Source organism: Pan troglodytes, chromosome 1 (genome assembly GCF_028858775.2).
Source record: "Pan troglodytes isolate AG18354 chromosome 1, NHGRI_mPanTro3-v2.0_pri, whole genome shotgun sequence".
NCBI classification, from domain to species: Eukaryota; Metazoa; Chordata; class Mammalia; order Primates; family Hominidae; genus Pan; species Pan troglodytes.
Genome location: NC_072398.2, coordinates 45783111 through 45810500, shown reverse-complemented (window position 1 = coordinate 45810500; position 27390 = coordinate 45783111). Strand labels below are relative to the sequence as shown.

Sequence of the window (27390 nt, the reverse complement as noted above, 5' to 3'; positions counted from 1 at the left end):
TGGTAGAGAAATTAAACTAGGAAGCCTCTTAAGTAAAGTTCTTTCTTATAATAACAATACTGAGCCCTAAGTGTTTTGCACATAGTAACTCATTAATCAAAAACAATCCTATGTGATAGATATCATTGTAATTTCTACTTTATGGATGAGGCAACTGAAGCACAGCGAATATTAGGTAACTGTTAAAGATAAGATTTGAACCCAAGCCGTCTGGCACAGCAGCCGGAACCTCCGACCACCCATCACACAGTTCTGCCTCTATTAGAAGAAGACCACTCTGGGGAGCTTCCTGGGGGAGGAGAAACTCTTGTTACAATAATCAATAATCAATCAAATTTCCAAGGAGATTTCTCTGGACCTTTGGAGGGAGATTCAAAAGCCCTTCTCCATCCCACTTCTAGGTCTGCTTGCTAAGTCAGGAATAAAGCTACCCTGGATCTTCTGGAACTTTCTGTTCTCTGAGGCAGGAGGGCGTTTCTTTGGCCAGGACCTCCCAGCTCAGAGGCTCATTGGCCCCAGAAACATGGGTGGCCCACTGGAGGTGGGCTGTGCCAGTTGGCTTTCAGACGGGAAGCTGCTGGGCACGCTTGTTCTCCACCACACCTCTGCAAGGTGAACCTGGGACTGGGAGGGACAGCCTGCTGAAGACTGAGAGCGTGGGACACTTATGACTGTCACACTCCTTCTCTGCAAATCATCCTCTAAAAGGCTTCCCAGGGCTTGGCTCTGCTTGGTTCTCTGAGCTCCTCCTGCAGGCAGCTGCCTTTCAGTTCACTATTGTATCCCAGTGAATCCAAAATTAGCTTGATTCACAACAGAAAATGAGCACAAAACCCCTCTATAGCCAGAGAGTGATTGTCTACAAAGTCCTATGTGGTAGAAATAAGGCTTTGCCCCAAGGAGCCATCTGGCTGTGTGCCCTCTCCCACACACACACTTCCATTTGGCACACTTATTGTTATCCTGTGCTGTGAGGGAACAGAGGTACTGGCCACGGATCCATTGCAGAGGATCCATTGCAGCTTATACTCCCACGGTGCTAGGAAGGAGGCGGGACAGGTAAGACAAGCACACAAACCATGGAAAAAACTGGAGGAAACTTTCCACACCTCTTAAGCAACTGGTGCATTTCCCTGTGGTGTAGGTTGAGTAAGTAAGCCCGAGGAGACAGGATGGGGTGGACTCAGATGCCCAGGGAGGCAAGTCTTGGTTTGGGGTTTTCAGGAAGGCAGGGCCACTTGTAGAGATTGCAGCTGGTGGTGATCTGGGGTCTGTGGAGGTGGCAGGCAGAAATAGCAACTCGTGTGTCCATGGTGGCACCGTTTTCAATGCGCCTTCATAACCATATCTCGTTTGATCCTGACAGTCCCTCTATAAGCAGTTTGCCACTGTCATTTTTCAGATGAAAACATTGAGGCTTAGAGGGGTTTCTGAGTAGCTGTGAAGTCAGGACTTCACACTCCCGATCTTTCCCCTGGCCTCCAGTTTGCCTGGCAAAGTCACAGGAGGTATCTCCATGGCACCGCATCAGCCCTCACAGAGCAGGAAACCTTGATTTCTACAGAGGCTGTTTCCTCCCAGCCTTGTGCAAGGCCCACTGCAGAGACAAAATTATGGTGGCAAAAGTGTGAATGCCAAGGCCACACTGGTAAGAGCCAGTGGCTGGGCAGCTGCAGTCACCCCACCGAAGGTGGACGGGTGTGGCTCAGTGGCAGGCAGAGGCTGGTCCCCACAGGGAGGAGGAGGGAGCCTGTGGGCGGCCCAGGGGCTGCCCCTCTGTCCCCAGGGGAGTGGGTGGAGGCCTGAGGGGGACTGTGCTGAGATGTTTGGTCATCAGAGGTCGGGGTGGGGGGTTGGGGAGGTAAAGCAAGAGTCTCTTATTTTTAAACCAATCAATGACAGGACAGCTGTTCTTTGTTTCCATGAGCTCAGCAGAAGAGGAAATGGTTTGCCTGTGCGGTGGGGGAGGAGGAGAGGGTAGGGTTTTAGGTTAGTGCCCTGGCTGTGAGGAAGTGGAACTTGTTACCCAAGGACTTCCCTTTTAGGCAGAATGTCTGCTTTCCTACCAGGAAGAGTGGGCTTGGCCCTCTGCTGAGGCTCTCAGAGGTTCTCCCAGCCTTGGGATCGCTGAGTAAAACCAGTCAGCACCATGTCACCCTATGGAGACTGGTATTACCTTGCGCCTGTGTGTGGTGACAGCGGGCATCCTTTGGCCTGCATAGCAAAGGGCCACTCCCCTCCTTTCCTCCTGTCCTCCCTTCTTCCCCAACCCCTCTCTCTTGGAGGACAGAGTCTGCTCCCCTAAATTCTGGGTTCTTTTTCAGGCCTCCATCCCTGGGATTTGCTGGTAGAAGAAAGGGAATCAGCGCTGACTGAGCTCCTACTATGTGCCCTTCCTGGGCCTGGCACTGGAATCACAGGATGAATGAATAAGGCATATTTCCTGCCCTGAGGAGGCGTCTATAGGGGAAGTCGGAATTAAGGCACCTCCAGAATTCTGAGGTCAAGGGAATGTCAACAGAGCTGTGAACAAAATGCCCAAAGCCATGAAAATCTAGAGAGAGAGACTTGAAGGGGAGGAATGGGGTAGGAGCTGGTGCCGAGGATGAGAGGGGAGAATTCACCTGGTGGAGAACTGACAGGTGGGGGCTGTTTTCAAAGTATTTTCACAAACGTTTATTCTCCTGACTCTCACAATAAATGAAGCCAGCCAGAAAGTATTCTCCCCATTTCAGTGATAAGGAAATGGAGGCTCAGAAGGGTGGAATGGCCCAGGGCAGGGCAAAGCTGGGGTGGAAGCATCGGTCTTGTGCTTCCACACTCATTGCACTTTCTTCCAGGCCAGGCTGAGGTCAGGATGGTGGAGGAGGTGGTGGAGGTGATGAGGTACCAGAGCAACCTCGAAGAAAGCTGAGAGGCAGGAGACCGCCAAAGGCAAACTTGGAACACCTGGTGACTCCGACTAACTCCATGTGATGTCCTTGAGGACTTTTATGATACTGCTACCACTGCTAATAGTAATAAAAGTCACTATTTAATGTGTTTACTATGAGCTGGGTGTGCAAATATTGTGGAAAGAGTGAACATATGTGCAGAATGCTTAATAAACGTGATTTCCTTTTATCTTCAAAAGAACAATACAGGCCAGGTGCGGTGGCTCATGCCTATAATTCCAGCACTTTGGGAGGCCGAGGCAGATGGATTGCTTGAGCTCAAGGAGTTTCAGACCAGCCTGGGCAACATGGCAAAACCCCATCTCTACAAAAAATACCCAAAAAATTAGCCAGGTGTGATGTTGCCTGCCTGTGGTCCCAGCTACTCCAGAGGTTGAGGTGGGAGAATCGCGTGAGCCCAGAAGGTCAAGGTTGCAGTGAGCTGTGATCCTGCCATTGCACTCCAGCCTGGGGTGACAGAGTGAGACCCTGCCTAAAAAAAAAAGAATCAATACGATTAATACTTTTACTTCTATTTTTCAGACAAGGAAATTGAGGCTCAGAGAGGTTAGGAACTTGCCAGAAGACCTACCAGCAAGTGGCAGAGCTAAGGTCCCATCTGACCCCAAAGCCCACCCATAACCACTATGCAGTACTGTCCAGGCAGAAACACAAACACTACCCCATTGTTTTTATTCTTCAACACCTTTGGTATCATCCAGTCCCAGGACACTGGCTCCTGAGGAAGGAAGGCCCCTCCCACAGCCTTTAAAATTCCCAGGCATAAAACCATGTTCACCAGCCACCGTGAGGGTAAGCCTCAGAGACAGGGACCATGCCCACAGCCAAAGCAAACTTGCCACATCCTCCGCCAATGCCCTGCCAAGGAGGGCCACTAGCTATTTTTCATGCCTCAAACTCCCACTCTATCACAGCACCCAGAGCTTGGGGATGGGGTGAGTTTTCCCCCCAGACAACTCTCTACCGTGGAGAGACTGGGCCAGGGGAAGTAGAGAGAGGAAGTAGGTCTTAAATAGAGGAGCGAATGTGGGTGGCTAAGCACTGTGGGTGTGAAGGGATGGTTGGGAGGCCCTGGGGACTTTCCCCGGAGGCTGAGCTAGCCAATTTACTCCCCAACCCACCACAGGCAGGCACGCACACCCATAATTTCAGGTGAGACGAGGCAGGCCTCTGAGAACAGCACTCCAACAGGCTTTATCTGAGTGCTCAGCTGGACTCAGAAATCAGAGTGCCTCCCCCAACCTGCCCCAGGACAGTGAAGGCTCCATGATGAGCCCTGAGTTCTCATCGCAGTTTCTCTTCATTTTCTGTTTTTTTCTTGGCCTCTGCCTGGCAGGAGGCCTCTGGAAACCCTCGTTTTTCAGGCTGCTTCTCCGTCAGCCCCTAGGCCAGACCTTTTTATTTGACTGGTCCTGGGGAAGACATGGGGAGGCCACTTGGCTAATGAGAAGCCAGTCCCCTTAGAGCAGTGCCTCTTCTGAGACTTTCTGGGGTTCTCTGGAAACACAGATGCCAGTTGTTCTTTTTATTTGCTTGTTTCAGGACAGAAGAGATTGAGTTTCAATAGGAGATGTGATTGTCTTTAAACACCTATGGGAAAATCCCTGGGCTCTGCAGTAAAAATACACACCATGGCTGTCCATGTCATATGCGTCCTTGACACCACCAGGCAAAATGCACAGGCTGTGAAACACATTTGGACGCCCAAAGAGCAGATCCTCCAGAGCACAAACACCTGCACCCACCCCAGGACAGAAGTGCTCAGGCAGGTGTCACCAGCGCAGCCCCTGGCCCCCGACTTTCCCTGCTCCACACCCCCATTCACACAGAAGGGCAAAGACAGCCCACGACCTTGGCTGGCCGCGCTCAGTCCTTGGCTCCAGCCACCTGGGCAGGGGTTAACCAGGCAGGCGCGGCCACTCCCTCCCGCCACCCGCCACCCGCCGCCTCCCTCCCGCGCCGCGTCACTTGTTTTTCTGCTGGGCTTTCCCGCCTCCCGCCGGCCGCTGACGTGGACTGGGGGCGTCACAGCCTCTACCTCAGCTGCCGGGAAGTGCTTCCCTTATATGGGCACAGACTCCGGAGGGGCCGGCAGGGCAGGGGCGCTCTTGGGGAGGGCAACAGCTGCCAGCCATCAAGGGCCAGGCTCTCCTCTCCCAAACAATGCCCAGGCCGGGGCAAAGGTGATCCGCATTTGGAAAAGGGAGGCCGGCCTCCCTGTCTCCTCCCAAGAGCCAGAGCCCAGGCGGGCAGCCTTCCCAGACGCTGTCGCTCTGCATCCTCCCTCTTTGGGTTTCTCATGAAATGTGCAGAGCTAGATTGAAATGCAGATGACCAGGTGGCCTTTCATTGATGCACTCTGATAGTCCCTGAATGCTCTGCATCCCAAAGTCCACGGCCAGAAGGCTGTGATGCTAGGCCAGTGTCGGGTGGTAGAAAGGACATCCTTGCCTCTGCCTTGGGGCCTTAAATTTGTCTTATAATTCTTCAGGCCCCAGCTTCCTTCTCCATAAAATATGGAGGATACTGGCCTCGAGCCTTGTAAGGACTAGATGAGTGTTCTGCTTGGTGTAAAACAGCTTTGCAAGCTGTAAAGTGCTATTCAGACTTACAGGTGGTCACTTGGTGCCAGGGAGGAGGAACCTGTTCAGGAGCCCCCTCCAGAACCTGCCTTTCCCGGGCCACACCCATGTGCTTTGAGAATGCCCTCTGACCCTGTTGAAAAGCTTAAGCTGTGTAAATAAAGTCATCCGGAGTTTGCCTCTTGTGTGTACTATGGCGAGCTGTTTGTCTGGGGCCTCTGTTAGTAAGCAAGTGGTGAGCATGCTGGAGATGATCCTTCCAGCAGGGAGGGGAACCGTGGGTGAGCGGTCATCGTGCAAACGCCTCGCACAGTACTGGACACTGTGCAGCACATGACTGTCTACTGTTGCTGCTAGTAAGAACTCTTTCCTTCCAAATCCAGCTCAGCTCAAAACTCCCAGGCCAACAAGCTATTTCCTGCTGGCACCTTCACTCCAACTCCTTGGTTAATTGTGAATCGTGTTTGTGCAGTGTGGCTCTGCCCACATTTGCCTGTCTCCTGGCAGCTTTGCGTCTGTGTCCTCGATGTGGATGCTTCTCCCTCCTTGGGAACTTGCAGTGTCCTGCGGGCAGGAACCGTTTCTCCTCAGTCAGAATGAAGAACCCACACTCTCTACCTCTGAGGGTGGGGACTAAATCTCCTTCCTTTGATCACTCTAGGACAAAGACGACAAAAGGTATCCAGATCACGAGGTCAAGTGATTGATTTGTGACCCATGTGACCCATACATAAATGGCAGTGAGCCATAGGGCCAGCCAGACATGGTAAATTTCTGCAGCATTTCTCCTCCCCACTCATTGGCTTCAATGAGCCCCCACGGAACCCTCTCTCAGGGAGGACTGTGCTAGGTTGCCAAGAAGTAGACTGCACAGTGGGCAGGCAGGTATCCTCCCTTTGGAGATGGTTGTCCTCATTAAACATCAGGTGTTTGAAGGTGACACCTAATTCCATGCTCCCAGTGGGTAAACTGTTCGTCAGCTGTGCCCAACTGCTCTTTAGGTGCTGGGCAAGATTGGTTCAATGTTTTATTCGAAGATCGATGAGTGATCCAATAGTCTTCCTCAAAATATTCCAGATTCCCCTGGAAGTGGGGATGGAGGGTGGAGAAGACATTCCTTCTCATCAGTGCCTCTGGCTTTGGGATCTCAAGTCAGTTCCTTTTGGGAATCATCCTGCTGACGCTGAGCGCTCTCACTGTTGTGAGCCATGTCAGCCCTGTCTCTTGTTTCTTCATATGAACTCCTTACAAGGTCTGTATGTACATCATGGGCTTTAGTGAAGGTTGGGGTCTCCTGAGGTGGTTAATTTTGCAAAAATGTAAAGAGCTTAAAAAGGGAGTGTGGGGCATTTCTGTTCTTAAACTTCCCTCGGCTTCCTCTCTCACACTGGCTCTAGGCCCTCCCAACACCATTTTAAGGTTACTCAAGCCCCCTTTTTTTGCTGCTCTCTCTCAGGAACAAAAATATAGATTCCTCTTGTTTTCTTCGGTGGAGTAATTCAGCTCTAACCTCCAGCCACACCTCTGAACCTGTCTAAGAATTCAACGAGATAGGTCCAAAGCTTCTGAGTGTGTAAGTTCGTAGGCAAAGAGCCACTTTTTTTTTCTTTTTTTTTTGAGACGGAGTTTCGCTCTTGTTGCCCAGGCTGGAATGCAATGGCACAATCTCGGCTCACTGGAATCTCTGCCTCCCAGGTTCAAGCGATTCTTCTGCCTCAGCCTCCCGAGTAGCTAGGATTACAGGCAAGCGCCACTACGCCCTGCTAATTTTGTATTTTTAGTAGAGACAGGGTTTCTCCATGTTGGTCAGGCTGGTCTTGAACTCCCGACCTCAGGTGATCTGCCCACCTCAGCCTCCCAAAGTGCTGGGATTACAGGTGTGAGCCACTGCGCCTGGCCGAGCCGCTTTTTTTAAGCCTGGCAGGTCAGGCTGGAAGATCGTGGTGGTGGTCTTCCTGGACTTATGCAATGTTTTTACATAAGGATATTGACTTACAATAGATTCTGCTGAATTCAAAAAGTAGGGGACAGAGAGTTGTTCTCTTTCTAGGAGCTTACCCATTCCCACTAAGATAATCATTCTGTTACATGTTTGGGAGCTCAATTGTCTCAAAGCCCTCTTAGACATACCTCATAACCTTCCTGTCTCCATTCACCTCATGAGTTTTTGCCATGGGTCCCACCTTGCTTCTACACAACTCTAATGCTTCAGGGAGGCAGCTGAAACCACCTGGGGCCACCTGACTATTTGACCGAGCAAGGCTCAACCCCTGACCTCAGAGAGTTCCTGAGCCAAGAGGGAAGGAAGGAAACCCTGAAATAAGGATAGAAAGAAATGTAGAGATGATATTGATTGTTACTATCCCAGCCATTATCCTGATTACTTCTGTTGTCATTATGGGCTCTTATGAAAGGTAAACCCAATTGAGGAAGATACTAAATGCCAACTGAGAACAACTTCAGATTCCTTGGCTCCAGTATTCCAACATAGGGATTCATATCATAAATTTCTTCTTGAGGAATGTGTGGATGTAGCGGGCTGGTGGGGGTGGGTTTTAACAGGCTAACTTGAATGCTTTTTTATATTTCACAATGAAAACTATATAATGCAGGTATTTCCCTTTTTACCTTGGCTTCCTGGAAGTTCAAAGATAAATTTAGGTGTCAAAGAAGTATCTGATTCAAACAAGTTTGTAAATATCTATCTTTCTCTTTCTTCCTCCTACTACCAATTCGTTTCTGATCTTTAATATAATATAAATACACACATAAAATCATCCTCTATGTGGTTTAATATTTTAAGCTGTCTCAAATTCTTCTTGGAAGTAAGCAAAGTATAAATTATAAGTAATAATAGTTAACATGTACTGACCACTATTATGTGCCAGACACTATTCTAAGTATTGTAAACTCATTTGATTCTCCCAACAACTCTAAGAGGTAAGAATTACTATTAATCTCATTTTATAGATAAAGAAATTAAGGCACAGAAAGCTTCAATAACTTGCCTAAGATAGCACAGCTAGGATTTGAACCTAGGCAGTGTGGCTTTAAGGGATGTGCTCTGCCCACCGCACTAGAACAAATCCGTCAGTTCAAAAATTTAATTAGCCCATCCAGGGACACCAATGTAAAAAAGCATAATTATATGCCATCGGGGCCAGTCATCATCAAAACAAGACTGATATAAGGCCAGGCGCCTATAATCCCAGCACTTTGGGACGCCGAGGTGGGCAGATCCCTCGAGGTCAGGAGTTCGAGACGAGCCTGGCCAACATGGGGAAACCCCGTCTCTACTAAAAATAACAAAAATTAGCCAGGTGTGGTGGCGCACAGCTGTAATCCCAGCTACCCGGGAAGCTGAGGCAGGAGAATAGCTTGAACACGGGAGATGGAGGTTGCAGTAAGCTGAGACCGTGCCACTATACTCCAGCCTAAGCAACAGAGTGAGATCCTGTCTCAAAAAAAAAGACTAGTATATCATAACAAGCAGCTCAGACCACCCATTCTTAATCTAAATAAAGATTCCTCTCCACTCCTCCCCAACCTTATTCTTAGTGGAAGGGATGGAGGAAGTAGGATTTAGAAGAATCCTTTCCCACCCTTCCCTAGCCCACTCTCACCCCACCACCCCAGCCCCCTTTTTAGAGACTTTCCTGACATGTCCATTGCCCTAGATGTGCCTTACTTTTTTCTTCAATAATGTGGGAAAAATAATGTTTTCACTCCTTCTGTATCACTTGCACGGAGATAATTAGTCAGCTTTTTGATGGACAAAGAGCTGAACAGAGAGAATTTCAGGCAGAGCAAATAATATGAGTAAAGGTACAATAAGCTGGGCACTCAGCTACTCAGGAGGCTGAGGGAGGATGATCACTCCAGGTGAGGAGTTTGATGATGTAGGGAGCTATCATCATGCCTGTGAATAAGCACAGCACTCCAGAGCCTGGGCAACATGGCAAGACCTCACTGTTGAAACTACAAAGGCACAATGGTATGAAAGTGCAAAGTATGTATTTGAGAAACACTGAGAATGGGTTAATTGAGCTTAGAGGTTGGCCAGATTGTAAAGGCCTTGAAGGCCAAACCAAGAATTAAACTTTCAACTGTAGGGAGCCTTCAGAGCTTTTAAACACGAAAGAGACAAGGCAGACCTGTAGTTTAGGAGCTCTGACAGCAGAGTATGGACTGAGGAAAGGGCAGGAAGGGAAGCACTTCAGGCAAAGAGACCACTTAGGGAACTGTTGAAACTATCCAAGAACGATCTAATGGTTGGTGGCTTCAGTGATGCTGAGTAGAAGGTATTTCAAGAGGATAACTGACAGGACTGGGCCAGTAATTGGATATGGGATCCGCTCAGGAAGTAGGGCTCCAGGATATCTGTCACCTCATCAGGAAAATCCTCTTTTGCTGGCAGGTGATCACGTATTCCACTAGGACCCAAGGAGTCATCAATGTGAACCATAGATGACAGATTAAGAGGCAGGGTGGGTCTCCTAGCCCAATACTCTTTTGTTACATATAAGCAAACTAAGGCTCAGGGAACTCCAACCATCTCTCCCTTTCTCCTAGCTCCTTCCTCCAAACCACATGGATCCCTGGACCTGAGCCCATGGTGCAGTAGAGAAGCACCTCAGGCCCAGAGACAGGAGGCCACAGGTGAGAAGCTGCAGTACCTCTTCTTTAGACTTTTTCTTGTGTCCTCCTTTCTGAATCTGTCTACCTCTTCCCTTCAGCCCCCATCCCCCAGGTGGTCTCTGGCTGTCACAGCTGTGATGCCAGCTTCCTGCTTGCCCCAGACACTCAGCCCCAGGAGGCCCAGCCCCATTACAGCTCTGCCAAAACAACATCTGGGGAAGCTCCAATAGGTTCAGGGCCTCTTCTCTTGTTTTTCGTCTGGAGATAAAGGGGGTTTATCCTGGGCCCCTGGGAGTGAGGATGAGGAGGGTTTACAACATGTCTGTCTTCTAAATTTGGGAAAGAGGCAATAAATTCAGCTTCAGATCTGCTTCTGTCCCAAGTCCATGTGTTCCCCTGTGAGTTTCTGGCACTTTCAGTCACACCTTCTCGTACCATAGGAGAAGGCCTAGAGGGAGAAGGTGTGGGAGGTCACATTCTTGGGGGGCCTCCAGGATAACAGACTTTTAGCAGATCGTTCCCATCCTTTTGCTCCTGATACACCGAGGGAGTCGCAGAAACAAAAACACATCACTAGGGACCTTTCCAGCCATATTGGTCTGGCCATCTGTCCACGTCTCTTCCCCTTCCCCAGCTCCCACCTCATCCCCTCTTCACTCTCTCTCCTGTACCTCCCGCCATCCTTCTTGCCTTCACCCTTCCCTGACCACACAGCCAGGGTGGCAAAGGAGGGTGAGAAGCCCAGATCATTAATCTTCCCACAGACACTAGTGGGTTAGTAGAGCACAGCAGCTGAGAAGCAACCCTCAGGGGAATACATGCCTTTGGGGGAGCAGATTCCTTCCCCAGATGGGGCCTGGCATAGAGTCAGCTTTAGTTACAAGCTTGATGAATTCCTAATACTTTCCAGCCCCTCCCTCCCAGCAGCAGGAGAGTGGGCCTGTGTGGTATGCAACACAGATGCAGCCAACGCGATGCAGAGTAGCATGGAGAGGATGAAGAGGTGAGTTAGGGGAGCACACAGCCTGCATCCAGGACCCTGGAGGCCCTGTCCCTCCGAGACACGAAGACCACTCTGCAGTCATCAAGGCAGTGGCTGGCCCCTGACAGCAGAAATGGAAGTTCCCTGGAGGTTGTCTTTCTCTGCCCTGTCCAGCACTCTGGGTCTCATGTCTCAGTTGCCAGGCCTCTCTCCTAGAACCCTGTGTTTGGTTGCCACCTCCAAGGTCCAGCCAAGACTAAAATCCTCACTCCCTCTATGGATGCTGGTCACTGTCCGAAGGACACATGTTCTCATCCCCATTCCACTGTGGGTGTGCTCTGTGCTAGTCTAACTCTCACCACCCTCCTTTCCAAACCCTTTCATTGAGCCCCCTTTGGGCCCAGAAAAGTCCCCTATATCCTCACCCCTCCAAGCATTTTCTCCATCTCCTGGCATTCCCTCAAACGAGCTGTGTCAAGAGAAGCCTGTTTTTCTGCCTCACCCAACACTCCTCAGAATGAGGCAGTGGGGACCAATGCATCTTGCTCTGTGTTAGCCTTTCCCTGCCATCATTCCTCATGCCTTTCTCCGAAGTTCATTTATCCCACTGTCTCATCAACATGGGCCCTCCCGGCCGCTCTTTCTCATTGACTGAAGATCTTGCCCTGTGAGGGTTAGGGCCTTTCTCTGTACTCTAAATTCCTGCTACCACCTGAGGAAACATCAACTTCTATGTGAGTAGCTGAACTCATTCTGCTCCTGGGCTCCTCTGTGTCTCCAAGTGGCCATCTCACACACTCAGCCTCCAGCCCTCACCCCCAGATAGACACTTGGAATGCTGATACCAACTCCCAAACCCACCATGGTCCACCGCTGGCTCCCAGGGGAACCCAATAAATATTCCTTGAGTAAGTAAATACATGAATAAAGCCAGGGTCACATGATGGGAATCTGGCCTAATGGAAAGGGCCCTAGACTGGGTGGGAGATCTAGGTTCTAGTCCTAGCCCCGCCACTAAGTAGCTGTGTAACTTTGGACATCTTTTTTTCATCTCATGGCTTTCTTTTCTCCATCTGAAGAATTAAAATTTTTGTGTAGATTATTTCTGAAAACCCTGCTTCTGACAGTTGGCAATTATGAGACATGGTTTGCTGAGCATCTATAATACTTAGGTAGTATGCTAGGTGCTTCCTATAAATTACCTCTCATATACCTAATAACTAAAGGCCAGGTGAGGTGGCTCACGCTTGTAATCTCAGCACTTTGGGAGGCTGAGGCAGGCAGATCACGAGGTCAGGAGTTCAAGACCAGCCTGGCCAAGATGGCGAAACCCCGTCTCTACTTAAAATACAAAAATTAGCCAGGCGTGGTGGCAGGCGCCTGTAATCCCAGTTACTCAGGAGCCTGAGGCAGGAGAATCACTTGAACTCGGTGGGGGGCAGAGGCTGCAGTGAGCCAAGATCTCGCCATTGCACTCCAGCCTGGGTGAGAGTGAGACTTCGTCTAAAAAAAAAAAAAAAAATATATATATATATATACACACACACATATATATATATGATATGTATGTATATACTTAATAACTGATTCAGTAGTTTGAGGTGGGTGGGTCCAGAATCTCAGGGAGAGGCTGTGTGATCTGAATTTTTATCAAACTTCCTGGGTGATTTGAATGGGTATCCTAAGGTCCCTTGGTATGCAGCCATTTGAATGTCAGATGAGAGATTTTTAATTAGTACTACAGGCAATGGGAAGCTATTGAAGGTTTTTAAAGCAGAAAAAGAAGGGTAATACTAAGGAGAGAGAGAAAGAACTAAGAAACAAGGAAGAAGGGAGAGAAGTATCTTTGATCTGTTACATGTTGAGACTGAAACACCAGAAAAATGCTCCAAAGATGTCCAGCTCTCAGTTGGAAAAAAATGAATTGGAAGCTCTGTAATAAAGGTGAAGTTAGAGATGACAATTTTGAGATTTATTCTTTATCAGGAGATGCAAACTCAAATACCTCCAGAATGAAGGCAGGTAATGCAAATGAAGATTAAGTATAATTTAAAAAAAACAGCATTCATCCTTAATAAATGGCAAGTACCACTTTGTCTCAGCAGGGATGCAGTAGGTAAAGGTGGAGACTGTGGTGAGCTAGAGGACATACCCCCTGTCTTAGGGGCCAGTCATTGCCAAATAGAAGTGGGGGATCAGTGTTAACAGATCTTCTGGTTTTTAGAGAGAAACTATAGATATTTTCATTTTGACACTTTCTAATTATTAAATGTTCACAATGAATTTTTTAAGTGCTTAAACACTATACAGACAAAACCATTTGTATCTATGGTCAGCTTTGCCTTGGGGGGTTCTAATTTGTGACTTCTAAGCTGCACAGATGGGATTCAAGAGAGAGAGTTGAGTAAATTGAGAAGAAATCCAGGGGCTGCACTGTGAAGAACCATGGCCCTCCCAAGCACCCAAGCTTGCCCAGCGGTGAGCCCAGGGCTTAGAGAGACCCTGGTTCTTTTGGCCACTGGGTGTTTGGTGAGCTCCCATGTTGGTGGCAGCAAGTGAAGCCTGCACCTGCCACAGCTATTTCTGCTCATCAGCTGGAAATCATGTGGGTAGCCTCTGAGGTCCTGATACCTCCGGGGTTAGATGCCACCTTGGGGAGGGGCCTGCAGCCTTCACTCCACCACTCTGTATAGTCACTTTTATCCCAAACTGTGAAGATGCTCTCCATCCAGGAGTGTCTGAGTCCTGGCTGGAGCAGGCATCTTGTTTAACACATCTTAGACACCCACTTTGTATCAGGAAATTCTTCTGTTGTCTAATTTAAGTGCTTTTTGTAGAATTTAATCTTTTTTTGCTTCTTCTATCTTCAGAGCAGGTGGTGGAATGGGTTACTCTTTAGCTTCCAGATTCTTCCTCAGCCTTCAATAGAGTCTCAAAAAGCCCCAGGCTGGGCCCGGTGGCTCACGCCTGTAATCCCAGCACTTTGGGAGGCTGAGGAGGGCAGATCACGAGGTCAGGAGTTTGAGACCAGCCTGACCAACATGATGAAACCCCATCTCTACTAAAAATACACACACACACACACACACACACACACAAATAGCTGGGCATGGTGGCATGCACCTGTAATCCCAGCTATTCAGGAGGCTGAGGCAGGAGAATCGTTTGATCCTGGGAGGTGAAGGTTGCAGTGAGCCGAGACCATGCCACTGCACTCCAGCCTGGGAGACAGAGCGAGACTCTGTCTCAAAAAAACAAAAAACAACAAACAAACAAACAAACAAAGTCCCATCTCAAAAAGTGTCCTCAGGGATGTAAAACTTGTTACCTGCAGATTAGAAAGCTGTTTGCTTACTGATATGTTAGCAAGCCTTCCTTCGGTCTAGATGGGTAGTTTTCTGCTTACCCTCAACCCTAACCGTCTTTGCATTATCTATTTCTGTACCTACTCTCAGTTCATTCTGGGGTGGAGGAAGGGGTTCAAACCAGAAATATTAAAAGTAGCTAGCATCCCCACCTTCCTGTAGTTCTCATTAGCAGGTTTTAGAGACAATCTTATCTTCTCCTCTTCTTAAATTCTCTTCTGATTCTAAAGAATGACTCCCAGACTGGCTGGCCTAGAACTGACCTTGAAAGGTTCAACTTTGTGAGAAAATGATAGGGAACCCACAAAGATGTCCCGACCATCACCCAACGATGCTTGCAAAGAGTTGTGATATATTTAGCAGTATTTCCACCCTGATTAGGAAGCAAGGAAGAGGCAGCTGGTCTTCCCCGGGTGATGTTTCTTATCAGCTCTGGGCAGCACAGTCAAGTTGTCACCAATGAGGTCTGTAAAGAGGAAAGATCAAATTAGTATTTGCACCAGCTACACTCAGACATACTCCACCAAAATGTACACTCTACCATAACACCCACATTTCACAAGACGACTTTCTTCAACAGATACCATTATATGTGCTTACTAACATAGCGAACACATATCCATATCCCCTGCTACCCACAAACATCAGAGCCCACATGCAATCTAAGTATGTATGCTCACTCAAATATACATACTAATACCTCCCTAACCACACTGACACACAGACCAACAAAAACTACACTCTGCATGGTGGAGAAATGACCTGATATTACCCTCCTACAATATCTCAGCCCAGCCTCTGCCTGCCTCACTCAACCTCAGGTTTCTACTTGTACTCAGAAAATTGAGCCAACCAAGCCAAGTCCCCACAGGCCCAACAGGGCGCTGGGAAAGATAGAAATCACTTACAACGATCCAGTTGCTTCTGAGCTGGAAATGGAGAGCAGGGCTGCATGCTAACCCCACAGACAGGGCCAGCACAGAGGCCTGAGGAGTGGGACCCACTTCTGCGTGGGAATATGGCCTGAAGAGAGCAGGTGGGTCAATCCTGAGTCGGCCACACAGGTGGGCTGTGCAAGTGGGCGAGATGAGCAACCAGGACTAGAGGAACCAATAGGTCTGAGGTCACATGGGACAGAAATTCTGGTCCAGATGAGGCATAAATGAAGTCCACCCTCACTTCCATCACCCCATTCCCCCTCTTCAGTGGGTGAAGTCACTGGTCAGCACAAGTCAACATTTAAAGTTCAAAATTCAACCCAAGACCATTGGGTGGGAGTGGAGGGAGGGAGAGAAGAATGAGGAGGAAGAGGAGGAGGAAGGGCAGGAAGGGAGAAAGAGAAGCAGGAAGGACAGGTGGGGAGGGAGAGGAAACCCACTCTCCTTATCTTGCTGCTCAAACAGCACCTTGATTATACCAAGGAATGGGAAGCAACAGGCAACATGCAAAGAAAAAAAGCAGGGGTGATATCTTGACTTTTAGAGCTTCTAAGGATTCTGGTCCTAGCAATATAAGAGTAGTTTCAGGAAATTTCAAAAACAATTGGGACTGCTATAATGTATTCAGAAATTGATTGAGAACCTAAATCCAGAGTTGAGTACAATTACACTGTGTGTATATATATATTTTTTTAAAATTATTTTTTATTTTTTACTTTTTGAGACGGAGTCTCACTCTGTTGCCCAGGATGGAGTGCAATGTCGTGATCTCGGCTCACTGCAATCTCTGCCTCCCAGGTTCAAGCATTTCTCTTGCCTGAGCCTCTGGAGTAGCTGGGATTACGGGCATCCGCCACCACACCCAGCTAATTTTTTTTTTTTTTTGTATTTTTTAGTAGAGACTGGGTTTTGCCGTGTTGGCCAGGCTGGTCTCAAACTCCTGTCCTCAAGTGATCAGTCTGCCTGAGCCTCCGAAAGTCCTGGGATTACAGGCGTGAGCCACCACGCCCGGCTACACTGTATATTGACTTGGGAACTTTGAATGTGAGATACATTAAGTTTCCTCTCCCTAGGCTTGTGTATAGAAAGAAAAGAGGAAAGGCTGGGCACAATGGCTCATGCCTGTAATCCCAGCACTTTGGGAAGCCAAGGTGGGTGGATCACGAGGTCAAGAGATCAAGACCATCCTGACCAACGTGATGAAACCCCACCTCTACTAAAAATACAAAAATAGCTGGGCATGGTGGTGCATGCCTGTAGTCCCAGCTACTCGGGAGGCTGAGGCAGGAGAATCGCTTGAGCCCGGGAGGCAGAGGTTGCAGTGAGCCGAGATTGCGCCACTGCACTCCAGCCTGATGACAGAGTGAGACCCTGCCTCAAAAAAAAAAAAAAAAAAAAAAAAAAAAAAAAAAAAAAAGAAGAGAGAGCAGTGGGACTGCCTTCTGGTATTTATGGATCATCTCTGCCCTACACAAAGTTCACAAACTAATCACCAATGACGAGGCCAAGGCACACCCTGGGTAATGGTGGAGACGAGGGGTTCCAGCCTCCTGGCTCCTGTCCCATTCACTGCATCATCGCCTGCAATGACAGCTCTGTCGGACCACGGCCCATGCAACAGCAGCAGAGGGGCCCAACAGTCTAATGAAAAGGCCCCATACTTGAAGTCAGAAAATTTGGTCCCAGTCCTGGCTCTCTTGAGAATTCACTATGTGGCCTGGTGTGGGACAGAAAAATCTACATAAGGACAGAATTCTATTTTCTGAAGCAAAAAACAGTCGAGGGGCTACCATAAGATTTTTTTCAGCAGTTCAGTTGCAAGAGATGTTAGGCATCTCCTACAACTCACACCTGTCAAAGACATACCCAGGAAGATGTTCAGCGTTTTCACATTTAGGTGCTGAACAACCCTATATAGCGGTCTATATCTTGACCTATTTCCCTGACTTCCTTGGTGGTTGACCTTGGTCAGTTCCGGCCTTGCTGACACCTGGTCTCCATGGCTGGGTATATCTCTAAGTTATCTTGTTTCCAGGGTCAGCCCTGTTTCCTGTAACAAATAATTCTTTCCCCTCAGTGAGCAGAAGTAATGGCCTCATCTGGCCTGATCCAGCATTTGGGGAGAAGCCAGTGAAAGAGGCCATCTAAGAGATAAGTTTAATGCCAAAATATTAGAATTTTGGGTCATTTTTATTTGTTATATGAAGCAGTAGAGCAAAATATTTGAATTCTGAATTGTTCCAGAAATGTGGGACATGTGAGCATAGTAACCTGTTTTCAATTAACTTGCAAACTCTGGTTGAATCTCTAAAAAGATCACTAGCAATACCAAATGATAGATTATGAATGCCCAAAGAATGGTATGGATGACTAACTCAGCCTCGAGAGAATGGTCAGCATAGGTTTTCAAGGTGGAAGACCAAGATTACACTGTACCTTCAGTAGTGTGAGAGATTGAGGCAGGGGTGGGGCGTGGTATAGACAATGATGTATGCAGGAGATAAGGACGTGAGCCACGGAGCAGCAGGGTCACGCATGTTCAGGCATGCATGGAATGGGGACCACGTTACAGGGCAGAGATGGGGATCATGGGCAAGCTGTTGAGGGATCCAGGCTGTAGATTTGCTGATACTTAGAGGGCAGTGAGAAGAGTGACCCTGGAGCACAAAGTAGCAGCAACCTAAAAAGGCAGATGGGGCTAAATTATGAAGGGTCTTAAACATTAGGCAAAGGAGTCTGGACTTGATTTAGTAGACGAATGGGGGAGGGGATGTTTCAGAATGACCTGAGCAAGAGAAGAGCTAGGGAATGAAGTCTTTTAGGAAGGGAACTCCACTAACAGTGGGAAGGGTGGTCTGGGGATGGGACTGGATACAATCCACTGCAACCATCTAGATAGTAAGAAGCAGCCGATTTGGGGACTGGATTTAGGGAGCAAAGTACAAGGAGGGGCTGACCTTTCTGGACGGAGTGACTGGGAAATGATGGTATCGCTGACAGAAATGGAGATCAAGAGCTTTGGAGAGACAGTGGGCTTCGGCTGACATTGAGGTGGTGGCTGGACATCCGAGGGAGAGGACAGAGCCGGTGGGAACAGGAGCAGGATGGAAAGACAGGAGGACAGACTGTGCAGATGAGAAAAGCCACCGTAAAACAGTAAACATCAAGACAGGCTACATGCATAGGACCTCTCCAAGGAAAGGCAGCCTAGAGAAAAGGGAGGAGGACTGAGGAGACATAGTGCGGGGAACGGGGCACGAAGGCATCCAGGGGCAGCACAGCCAGACAGGGGGTGGAGAAGCCTGGGGCACAAGGAAAAAAGACAGGGACACTGCTTCCAGAAGGTGGTCAGAGGGCTCAGAGTCCAAGGAAAATAGGAATTTACAGAGGCCACTGGGTTTTAGTCACCTTACAAACACGGCATCTGTATGCCAGACCCTGGGCCAGGCTTCGCGGTGTTGGGTAGAAGTTATCCTCATTCAGCAGACATCTACCGAGTGCCTGTGATGGTGGCGGTCCCTGAGTGTGGAAGAGGGAGACTGAGGCCAGATTCTTTCTCGAGAAGGTCCAAACCACAATGAGGAAGGAAGACGGCTGGGGGAAGGAGGGAGTGGACGGAAAAATACGTACAGTTGAGAGCAGACCACTAATTCAAAAAAATTAGCACTTAAGGAAAGTGAGAACTAGAAAAATAAGTTGAGAAGACAAAAGTCTTGCAACACACCCCCTACCCCTACCCACCAGAAAATTTAGACTTGAATGTTTCTCAGCAAGAGAAAAGGCATTGCTGTAGAATGGAACTTGTGGGAGGTGGGATTACCACGGAAATAAATAGAAGACAGCCTCCCTTTCCAAAGAGCCAAAAGGAACCCATTTCGTCTAGTTAAGAGACGAGGCAAAGCGGTAAAATGGTGACAACACGTCCTGGTGAGTGGTTCTGACCGTGAATGGTTGGAAAATGCTGTGGGAATCAGAAAGGGGAACCGTCTGGGAGAGTTGGTGTCACCGAAGGCTTCTCGGAGGAGGTGGCCTCTAACTCGAGCCTTAAAAATGGGCGAAGAGGCGAGGCCGGGGCCTGCCCGGCGCGGAGTACTCGGGAGCCGCCTCCCTCCTTTCAGAGCTCTCAGTCCCGTCCCCGGGCCTCGCTTTCTCCTCTCGCCTCGCTCAGCTCAGCCGGGCGCAGGTTCCTAGCACTGACGACAGCGCGCGATGACCTCAGCGCCGCCAAGGCTGCGAGGGCGGGGGCTGGGGTGGCGGGGGCGGGGAAAAGCGCCGGAGCCCGGGGCCGAGCGGAGAGGCTGCGGGCCCCGCCCCCATCCGCTGGCCGCGACCAATGAGCGCCGCCGCCGGCTGCCCCCCTACCTCCCTGGACCTCTTGAAAAACGCTGCCCGGGGAAAGTCCGGGCAGAGCCCGAGCAGCGGCCAGGGTAACGCTGTCTTGTGGACCCGCACTTCCCACCCGAGACCTCTCACTGAGCCCGAGCCGCGCGCGACATGAGCCACGGGAAGGGAACCGACATGCTCCCGGAGATCGCCGCCGCCGTGGGCTTCCTCTCCAGCCTCCTGAGGACCCGGGGCTGCGTGAGCGAGCAGAGGCTTAAGGTCTTCAGCGGGGCGCTCCAGGAGGCACTCACAGGTGAGCGCATGCCGAGGGGCCTGGCGCCACCGGGGGTCGGCCCCATCCCTGCCAGGGCCGTCTTTCTTCTACTCCTGCGGCAGGGTGACCCACGGGAGCAGCTTTGGGACTCGGTGGCCCTCCTCCGACCCCGGGGGCGGCCCGCAGTCCCCAGTTTCCTGGGTCCTCCTCCCCAGCCCTGTGCTCGGGTCTCGGCCGTGGCGGTTCTGATGGGGCGCGCCCCTCTACGCTCTCGGAGGCGCAGACCCTGGTCCTGGAGTGCCAGCCCGAGTCCCCAGCTTATGCCCCTGTCTCATTACGGGCTCGTCTCCCTCGGTGGACCCTCGAGATCTTAAGACCCTCGATGGATGTTGTTGCGGGCCGCCCGGTCGGCCGAGGGGTCCCGATGAGGGAAGAAGGTGCAGTCGAGCCTTTTCAACAATTTGGAGTCCCAGTGCGGTTCTTCCTGCCGGTCGGGGTGCGCTGTGCCTGGGGTAGTCCACTGGTTGCTGACTGGCTTCAAGTTGGAATTTGGGCCCCCTTTGTGTTGTCTTTGGTTCCCCTTAGCCATCTGCCACCTATTGTGGTAGGGAGGAGAGCCTGGTAGCTCGTGACCCTGCCGTGCGGGCCTTCGAGTTGGGAGGTGAAGAGATAAGCAGCCCGCTCGCTGGCTGGGGAGAGACCTCTCTCCCAGCTGTTTCTAGCTGGTTACTGTCAGTTTTGGGAAGCGATAGCCATCTCGGAACGCACCCACACAGACCCTGCCTTCTGAGGAAAACAGATGTTTCATCAAAACAACCCAGTTTTCACTCCCTTAGGCACTGCTAAGGAAGGTTCTCTGACTCTTCTGAAGGAAGCAGAGGGAACACAGGGTGGGAGGTCCAGTGACTTGCTGTGGACCCAACAATGTTGGCAGCCTTCCTGGCCCTGAAACTTCAGCTCACAGGTCTCCAGAGGCCCTGCCTGGACATGCCAGTCCCAGTCACACCCTTCCCTTGCTTTGGGGGTGTGCCAAAAGCAATACACTGGCCACTAGAGAGTACCCTAGAGCTCTAGAATCCCCTCCCAACACGCACACACACACTCACACACACTCTGTCTCTCACACACACACACTCAGTCACACACACACACACACACACACTCTCTCTCACATACACTTGTCCTGGAAGCAGGAAAGTGGATCTCTCCAGCTTCCATAAAATTTTCTCTGCTAAGTGGAAAGAGGGTCCTAGAACTCAGAGGAATCCACCTCCCTTACTTAAAGGGCCCCTTCCTCTCCTCCTGTCCCTTGACCCTCCACCCCGCCCTATGGTAGTATCCATGGCCTAGCTGCTCTAACCAGGGCATCTCCCCCTGGTCCTGTCTCCACAGAGCACTACAAACACCACTGGTTTCCCGAAAAGCCGTCCAAGGGCTCCGGCTACCGCTGCATTCGCATCAACCACAAGATGGACCCCATCATCAGCAGGGTGGCCAGCCAGATCGGACTCAGCCAGCCCCAGCTGCACCAGCTGCTGCCCAGCGAGCTGACCCTGTGGGTGGACCCCTATGAGGTGTCCTACCGCATTGGGGAGGACGGCTCCATCTGCGTCTTGTACGAGGAGGCCCCACTGGCCGCCTCCTGTGGGCTCCTCACCTGCAAGAACCAAGTGCTGCTGGGCCGGAGCAGCCCCTCCAAGAACTACGTGATGGCGGTCTCCAGCTAGGCCCCTCCGCCCCCGCCCTGGGCGCCGCCGTGCTCATGCTGCCGTGACAACAGGCCACCACATACCTCAACCTGGGGAACTGTATTTTTAAATGAAGAGCTATTTATATATATTATTTTTTTTAAGAAAGGAGGAAAAGAAACCAAAAGATTTTTTTTAAGAAAAAAAATCCTTCAAGGGAGCTGCTTGGAAGTGGCCTCCCCAGGTGCCTTTGGAGAGAACTGTTGTGTGCTTGAGTCTGTGAGCCAGTGTCTGCCTATAGGAGGGGGAGCTGTTAGGGGGTAGACCTAGCCAAGGAGAAGTGGGAGACGTTTGGCTAGCACCCCAGGAAGATGTGAGAGGGAGCAAGCAAGGTTAGCAACTGTGAACAGAGAGGTCGGGATTTGCCCTGGGGGAGGAAGAGAGGCCAAGTTCAGAGCTCTCTGTCTCCCCCAGCCAGACACCTGCATCCCCGGCTCCTCTATTACTCAGGGGCATTCACGCCTGGACTTAAACAATACTATGGTTATCTTTTCTTTTATTTTTCTAATGAGGTCCTGGGCAGAGAGTGAAAAGGCCTCTCCTGATTCCTACTGTCCTAAGCAGCTTTTCTTGAAATCATGACTTGTTTCTAATTCTACCCTCAGGGGCCTGTAGATGTTGCTTTCCAGCCAGGAATCTAAAGCTTTGGGTTTTCTGAGGGGGGAGGAGGGAACTGGAGGTTATTGGGGTTAGGATGGAAGGGAACTCTGCACAAAACCTTTGCTTTGCTAGTGCTGCTTTGTGTGTATGTGTGGCAAATAATTTGGGGGTGATTTGCAATGAAATTTTGGGACCCAAAGAGTATCCACTGGGGATGTTTTTTGGCCAAAACTCTTCCTTTTGGAACCACATGAAAGTCTTGATGCTGCTGCCATGATCCCTTTGAGAGGTGGCTCAAAAGCTACAGGGAACTCCAGGTCCTTTATTACTGCCTTCTTTTCAAAAGCACAACTCTCCTCTAACCCTCCCCTCCCCCTTCCCTTCTGGTCGGGTCATAGAGCTACCGTATTTTCTAGGACAAGAGTTCTCAGTCACTGTGCAATATGCCCCCTGGGTCCCAGGAGGATCTGGAGGAAAACTGGCTATCAGAACCTCCTGATGCCCTGGTGGGCTTAGGGAACCATCTCTCCTGCTCTCCTTGGGATGATGGCTGGCTAGTCAGCCTTGCATGTATTCCTTGGCTGAATGGGAGAGTGCCCCATGTTCTGCAAGACTACTTGGTATTCTTGTAGGGCCGACACTAAATAAAAGCCAAACCTTGGGCACTGTTTTTTCTCCCTGGTGCTCAGAGCACCTGTGGGAAAGGTTGCTGTCTGTCTCAGTACAATCCAAATTTGTCGTAGACTTGTGCAATATTTACTGTTGTGGGTTGGAGAAAAGTGGAAAGCTACACTGGGAAGAAACTCCCTTCCTTCGATTTCTCAGTGACATTGATGAGGGGTCCTCAAAAGACCTCGAGTTTCCCAAACCAAATCACCTTAAGAAGGACAGGGCTAGGGCATTTGGCCAGGATGGCCACCCTCCTGCTGTTGCCCCTTAGTGAGGAATCTTCACCCCACTTCCTCTACTCCCAGGTTCCCCACCCCACAGCCAGTCCCCTTTCCTGGATTTCTTAACTGCTCAATTTTGACTCAAAGGTGCTATTTACCAAACACTCTCCCTACCCATTCCTGCCAGCTCTGCCTCCTTTTCAACTCTCCACATTTTGTATTGCCTTCCCAGACCTGCTTCCAGTCTTTATTGCTTTAAAGTTCACTTTGGGCCCACAGACCCAAGAGCTAATTTTCTGGTTTGTGGGTTGAAACAAAGCTGTGAATCACTGCAGGCTGTGTTCTTGCATCTTGTCTGCAAACAGGTCCCTGCCTTTTTAGAAGCAGCCTCATGGTCTCATGCTTAATCTTGTCTCTCTTCTCTTCTTTATGATGTTCACTTTAAAAACAACAAAACCCCCGAGCTGGACTGTTGAGCAGGCCTGTCTCTCCTATTAAGTAAAAATAAATAGTAGTAGTATGTTTGTAAGCTATTCTGACAGAAAAGACAAAGGTTACTAATTGTATGATAGTGTTTTTATATGGAAGAATGTACAGCTTATGGACAAATGTACACCTTTTTGTTACTTTAATAAAAATGTAGCAGGATAAACTTGTGTGGTGTAGAGAAGTTAAAATCCTCACGTTGTACATTCGTGTTTCCCTTTCAGATCCAAATCCTTTCTTTGTGTTTAATAGTATTTCTCCTCACTTTCACTCAGACAATCTACAGCATGTGGGTGGTATAAAAGAAAAATCTGGTTGTATGGCTGGGCCATTTCCAAGCATCCCCTCTTTCCTGGAAAGTAGCTCCTTACTTCCCTCCGTTTTGTTGTTTGTTTGTTTGTTTGTTTGTTTTGAGACAGTTTTGTCACTCAGGCTGGAGTGCAGTGGTGCAATCTCAGCTCATTGCAACCTCTGCCTCCTGGGCTCAAATAATTCTCCCACCTCTGCCTCTTGAGTAGCTGAGATTGCAGGCATGTGCCATCAGGCCCAGCTGATTTTTGTATTTTTTGTAGGGACGGGGTTTTGCCATGTTGCCCAGGCTGGTCTCAAACTCCTAAGTTCAAGTGATCCCCCTGCCTCTGCCTCCCAAAGTGCTGGGATTACAGGCGTGAGCCACCGCGCCCAACCTACTTCCACCTTTAATGAGGATTCTAATTTCCCTGTGAAGATGCTAGAAGTAACAGGGTTCTAGTCTGAACATTCCCTAGTCTAGCCAGATCTCCATCTTATGCATCTTGTTTTTGATAGTCGTTCATTTCATTCATTCATTCATTCAGTCAGTCAGTTATTCATTTAGCAAGCATGTATTGTCAGTAAGTGCTAGGCACTGAACTTATTAAAAATCATTGAGACACAGCCTGTCTCACAGACCAGGGTTTGGTAAGCAGTGGGTAATGAACTCCTTCCCAGGCTAAGGCAGGATTGTTGGCAATTCCCAGAAAAGGTGCTCTTGTCATCTCTGGGGCTGCCATTTGCTATCCACCATACTTCTCTTGTTAGACAAGAGCAGCTAGGCCTCAGGATCTATGCACTGGAGCTGAATGCCAATGCTACAGGTTAGCTAGAGAGCAGCTACTTCTGACAGCAAACACTGGAGTGAGAGCCAAAAGTTTGTTACCAATTTGTAACTCCCTTTGGTTACATGCAAGGAAATAACAGTTTTTATCTTCCCTGACTTTTGAGTTCTTTCCATGAGATTTTTGACACAAGCCCAGAGTTTCCCACTGAGGGCAAGTACATTCCCAACCTGGTCTAGTTTTTTCTTGGCTGTAGGTGAGCTGTATTTATTTGTTTATTTCTTTCTTTCTTTTCTTTTCTTTTTTGAGACGTAGTCTCACTCGCTCTTGTCGTCCAGGCTGGAGTGCAGTAGTACAATCTTGGCTCACTGCAACCTCCGCCTTCCGGGTTCAAGTGATTCTCCTGCCTCAGCCTCTGGAGTAGCTGGGATTACAGATGCCTGCCACCATGCCTGGCTAATTTTTGTACTTTTAGTAGAGACGGGGTTTCACCATGTTAGCCAGGATGGTCTCGAACTCCTGACCTGAGGTGATCCACACTCCTCGGCCTCCCAAAGTGCTGGGATTACAGGTGTGAGCCACTGTACCTGGCGGTGACCTGTATTTAAACTAAACTTTACACATGTTGCTTCATATACAGTGACAACTCCCCCAACTTCATTTCATACCTCCATAACCTTTATCAACAAACATACAGTTTTCCCTAGATGTGCTATGTTGGAAGTAGCCCAGGGAGGCTGTGTGTGCTATGCCTGTGTTGAGTGAGGAGGGTAGGGGAGCCAGGGATGGGGTTAGGGAAGGCCAGGTCATCTGTATCATAAATAGAATTTGGTTAAGACTCATTGTATCAAGGGGTTGTTACTGAAAGGAGTAGTCCCATTTTTATTTGTAGCTTCTGAAATAAATGTCCTAGACACTTGTTTAAAAAGACCTACTCTTTTGGATGTAAGGACAGGGTTAGTTAGTGTTGAGGAATTTTTGCCCACCCTTTTTTGAGCATTTGGTACAAAGTCAGCATCTAAGGACCTACTCTTTTGGATGTAAGGACAGGGTTAGTTAGGGTTGAGGAATTTTTGCCCACCCTCTTTTGAGTGTATGGTACAAAGTCAGCATCTATCTTCCTGATTCCTAAAAAGCCTAGCTCATGAAGGATATTTCCTTGTTTAGTGGAAAGCCTGAAATTCGGGGAAGGTTGTCTGGAGACTGAGGGGACCCTTCACCCACGTGTGTCTTCAAGTCAGGGAAGCCACAGCACGGCAGATTCACCTTAGGGCCACTCTCGGCTGTTGGTAAACTAGTAGTCCCTCAATTTACATGAGAGGGTTCTGTGGTCAAGCAATGTGTTTTCTTTTTTGATATGAACCAATTTCAGTAGAACTGGAGCATACCCCTTGGCTACCTGGGGGTACAGGGGCTCTGGCCTGAAATTGCTTGAAGAGTTGCAGTTGGTGGCTTTCATGTGTTCAGGGACTAGGCCTTGGTTGGTCTGTTCTGCTTCCATCTTCTCCACTTGGTAAGCAGTGCCAGCTTGGGAGACCTGTGGTCAGTCAGCTGTTTTTGAATGATAATGCACCTCCCCAGAGAGTGTAGACAAGGCTCTGCATGCTGCAGATTAAGAGCCCATCCTGGATCCTGATAAGGAGTTCTGGGTGGGGGAGTCCTTGGTGCTGCAACAAACAAGTCCCAGGAGGAAGAAACCCACTTCTGTAGGCCTGACTCCTGTAAGGAGGTTTTGGTAAGGAAGGCGAGGACTCAGGTGTCCTGGCTTCCAGGCCAACACAGCATCCCTGGCCCAACAAAGATTGGTGCAACAGAAAGAGTTCTGGACTGGGAGGAAGAATGTATGGGTTGTGGTCCTGGTACTTCTTAACTAGCCGTGTGAGTCTGGACAAGCTCCTCAGCTTTTCTGTCTTAAAAATTAGGGAGTTGGCTGGGTGCAGTGGCTCATGCCTGTAATCCCAGCACTTTGGGAGGCCGAGGCAGATGGATCACTTGAGGCCAAGAGCTCAAGACCAGCCTGGCCAACATGGCAAAACCCTGTCTCTACTAAAAATACAAAAATTAGTCAGGTGTAGTGGCGCGTGCCTGTAGTCCCAGCTACTCAGGAGGCTGAGGCAAGAGAATCACTTGAACCCGGGAGGCAGAGGTTGTAGTAGCCGAGATTGAGCCACTGCACTGTAGCCTGGGCGACAAAGCAAGACTCCGTCTTAAAAAACAAAAAAACAAAAAACTGGGAATGGTGGCTCATGCCTGTAATCTCAGCATTTTGGGAGGCCGAGGTGGGCGAATCACGAGGTCAGGAGTCCGAGACCAGCCCGGCCAACATGGTGAAACCCCGTCTCTACTAAAAATACAAAAAATTAGCTGGGCATAGTGGCGGGTGCATGTAATCCCAGCTACTTGAGGCAGGAGAATCGCTTGAACCCGGGAGGCCAAGGTTGCAGTAAGCCAAGATTGCGCCACTGCACTCACTCCAGCCCGGGCAACAGAGTGAGACGCCGTTTAAAAAAAAAAAAATTAGAGTTTTGGATTAA

The 27390-nt window shown here is 49.4% G+C and overlaps 1 protein-coding gene and 2 long non-coding RNA genes across 3 annotated transcripts; 2 read left to right on the top strand and 1 right to left on the bottom strand.

The window, feature by feature from the left end:
- Positions 1-1882: 1882 nt before the first annotated feature.
- Positions 1883-3138, top strand: LOC100610072 (uncharacterized). The gene is made up of 2 exons (XR_010151145.1): positions 1883-2169; positions 2325-3138. It is a non-coding gene; the product is annotated as an uncharacterized LOC100610072 (long non-coding RNA).
- Positions 3139-13119: 9981 nt separating this feature from the next.
- On the bottom strand, positions 13120-19670 carry LOC104004533 (uncharacterized). Its single transcript, XR_010151144.1, has 4 exons — positions 19402-19670; positions 18868-19053; positions 15430-15621; positions 13120-14987 (listed from the first exon to the last, which is right to left on the bottom strand). It is a non-coding gene; the product is annotated as an uncharacterized LOC104004533 (long non-coding RNA).
- An 80-nt stretch (positions 19671-19750) lies between these two features.
- On the top strand, positions 19751-23946 carry BTG2 (BTG anti-proliferation factor 2). The gene is made up of 2 exons (XM_001155267.7): positions 19751-20095; positions 21449-23946. Exons 1-2 carry the CDS (start codon positions 19954-19956, stop codon positions 21781-21783), a joined length of 477 nt encoding a protein of 158 aa, XP_001155267.1. The 5' UTR covers positions 19751-19953; the 3' UTR covers positions 21784-23946.
- The last annotated feature ends 3444 nt before the right edge of the window (positions 23947-27390 follow it).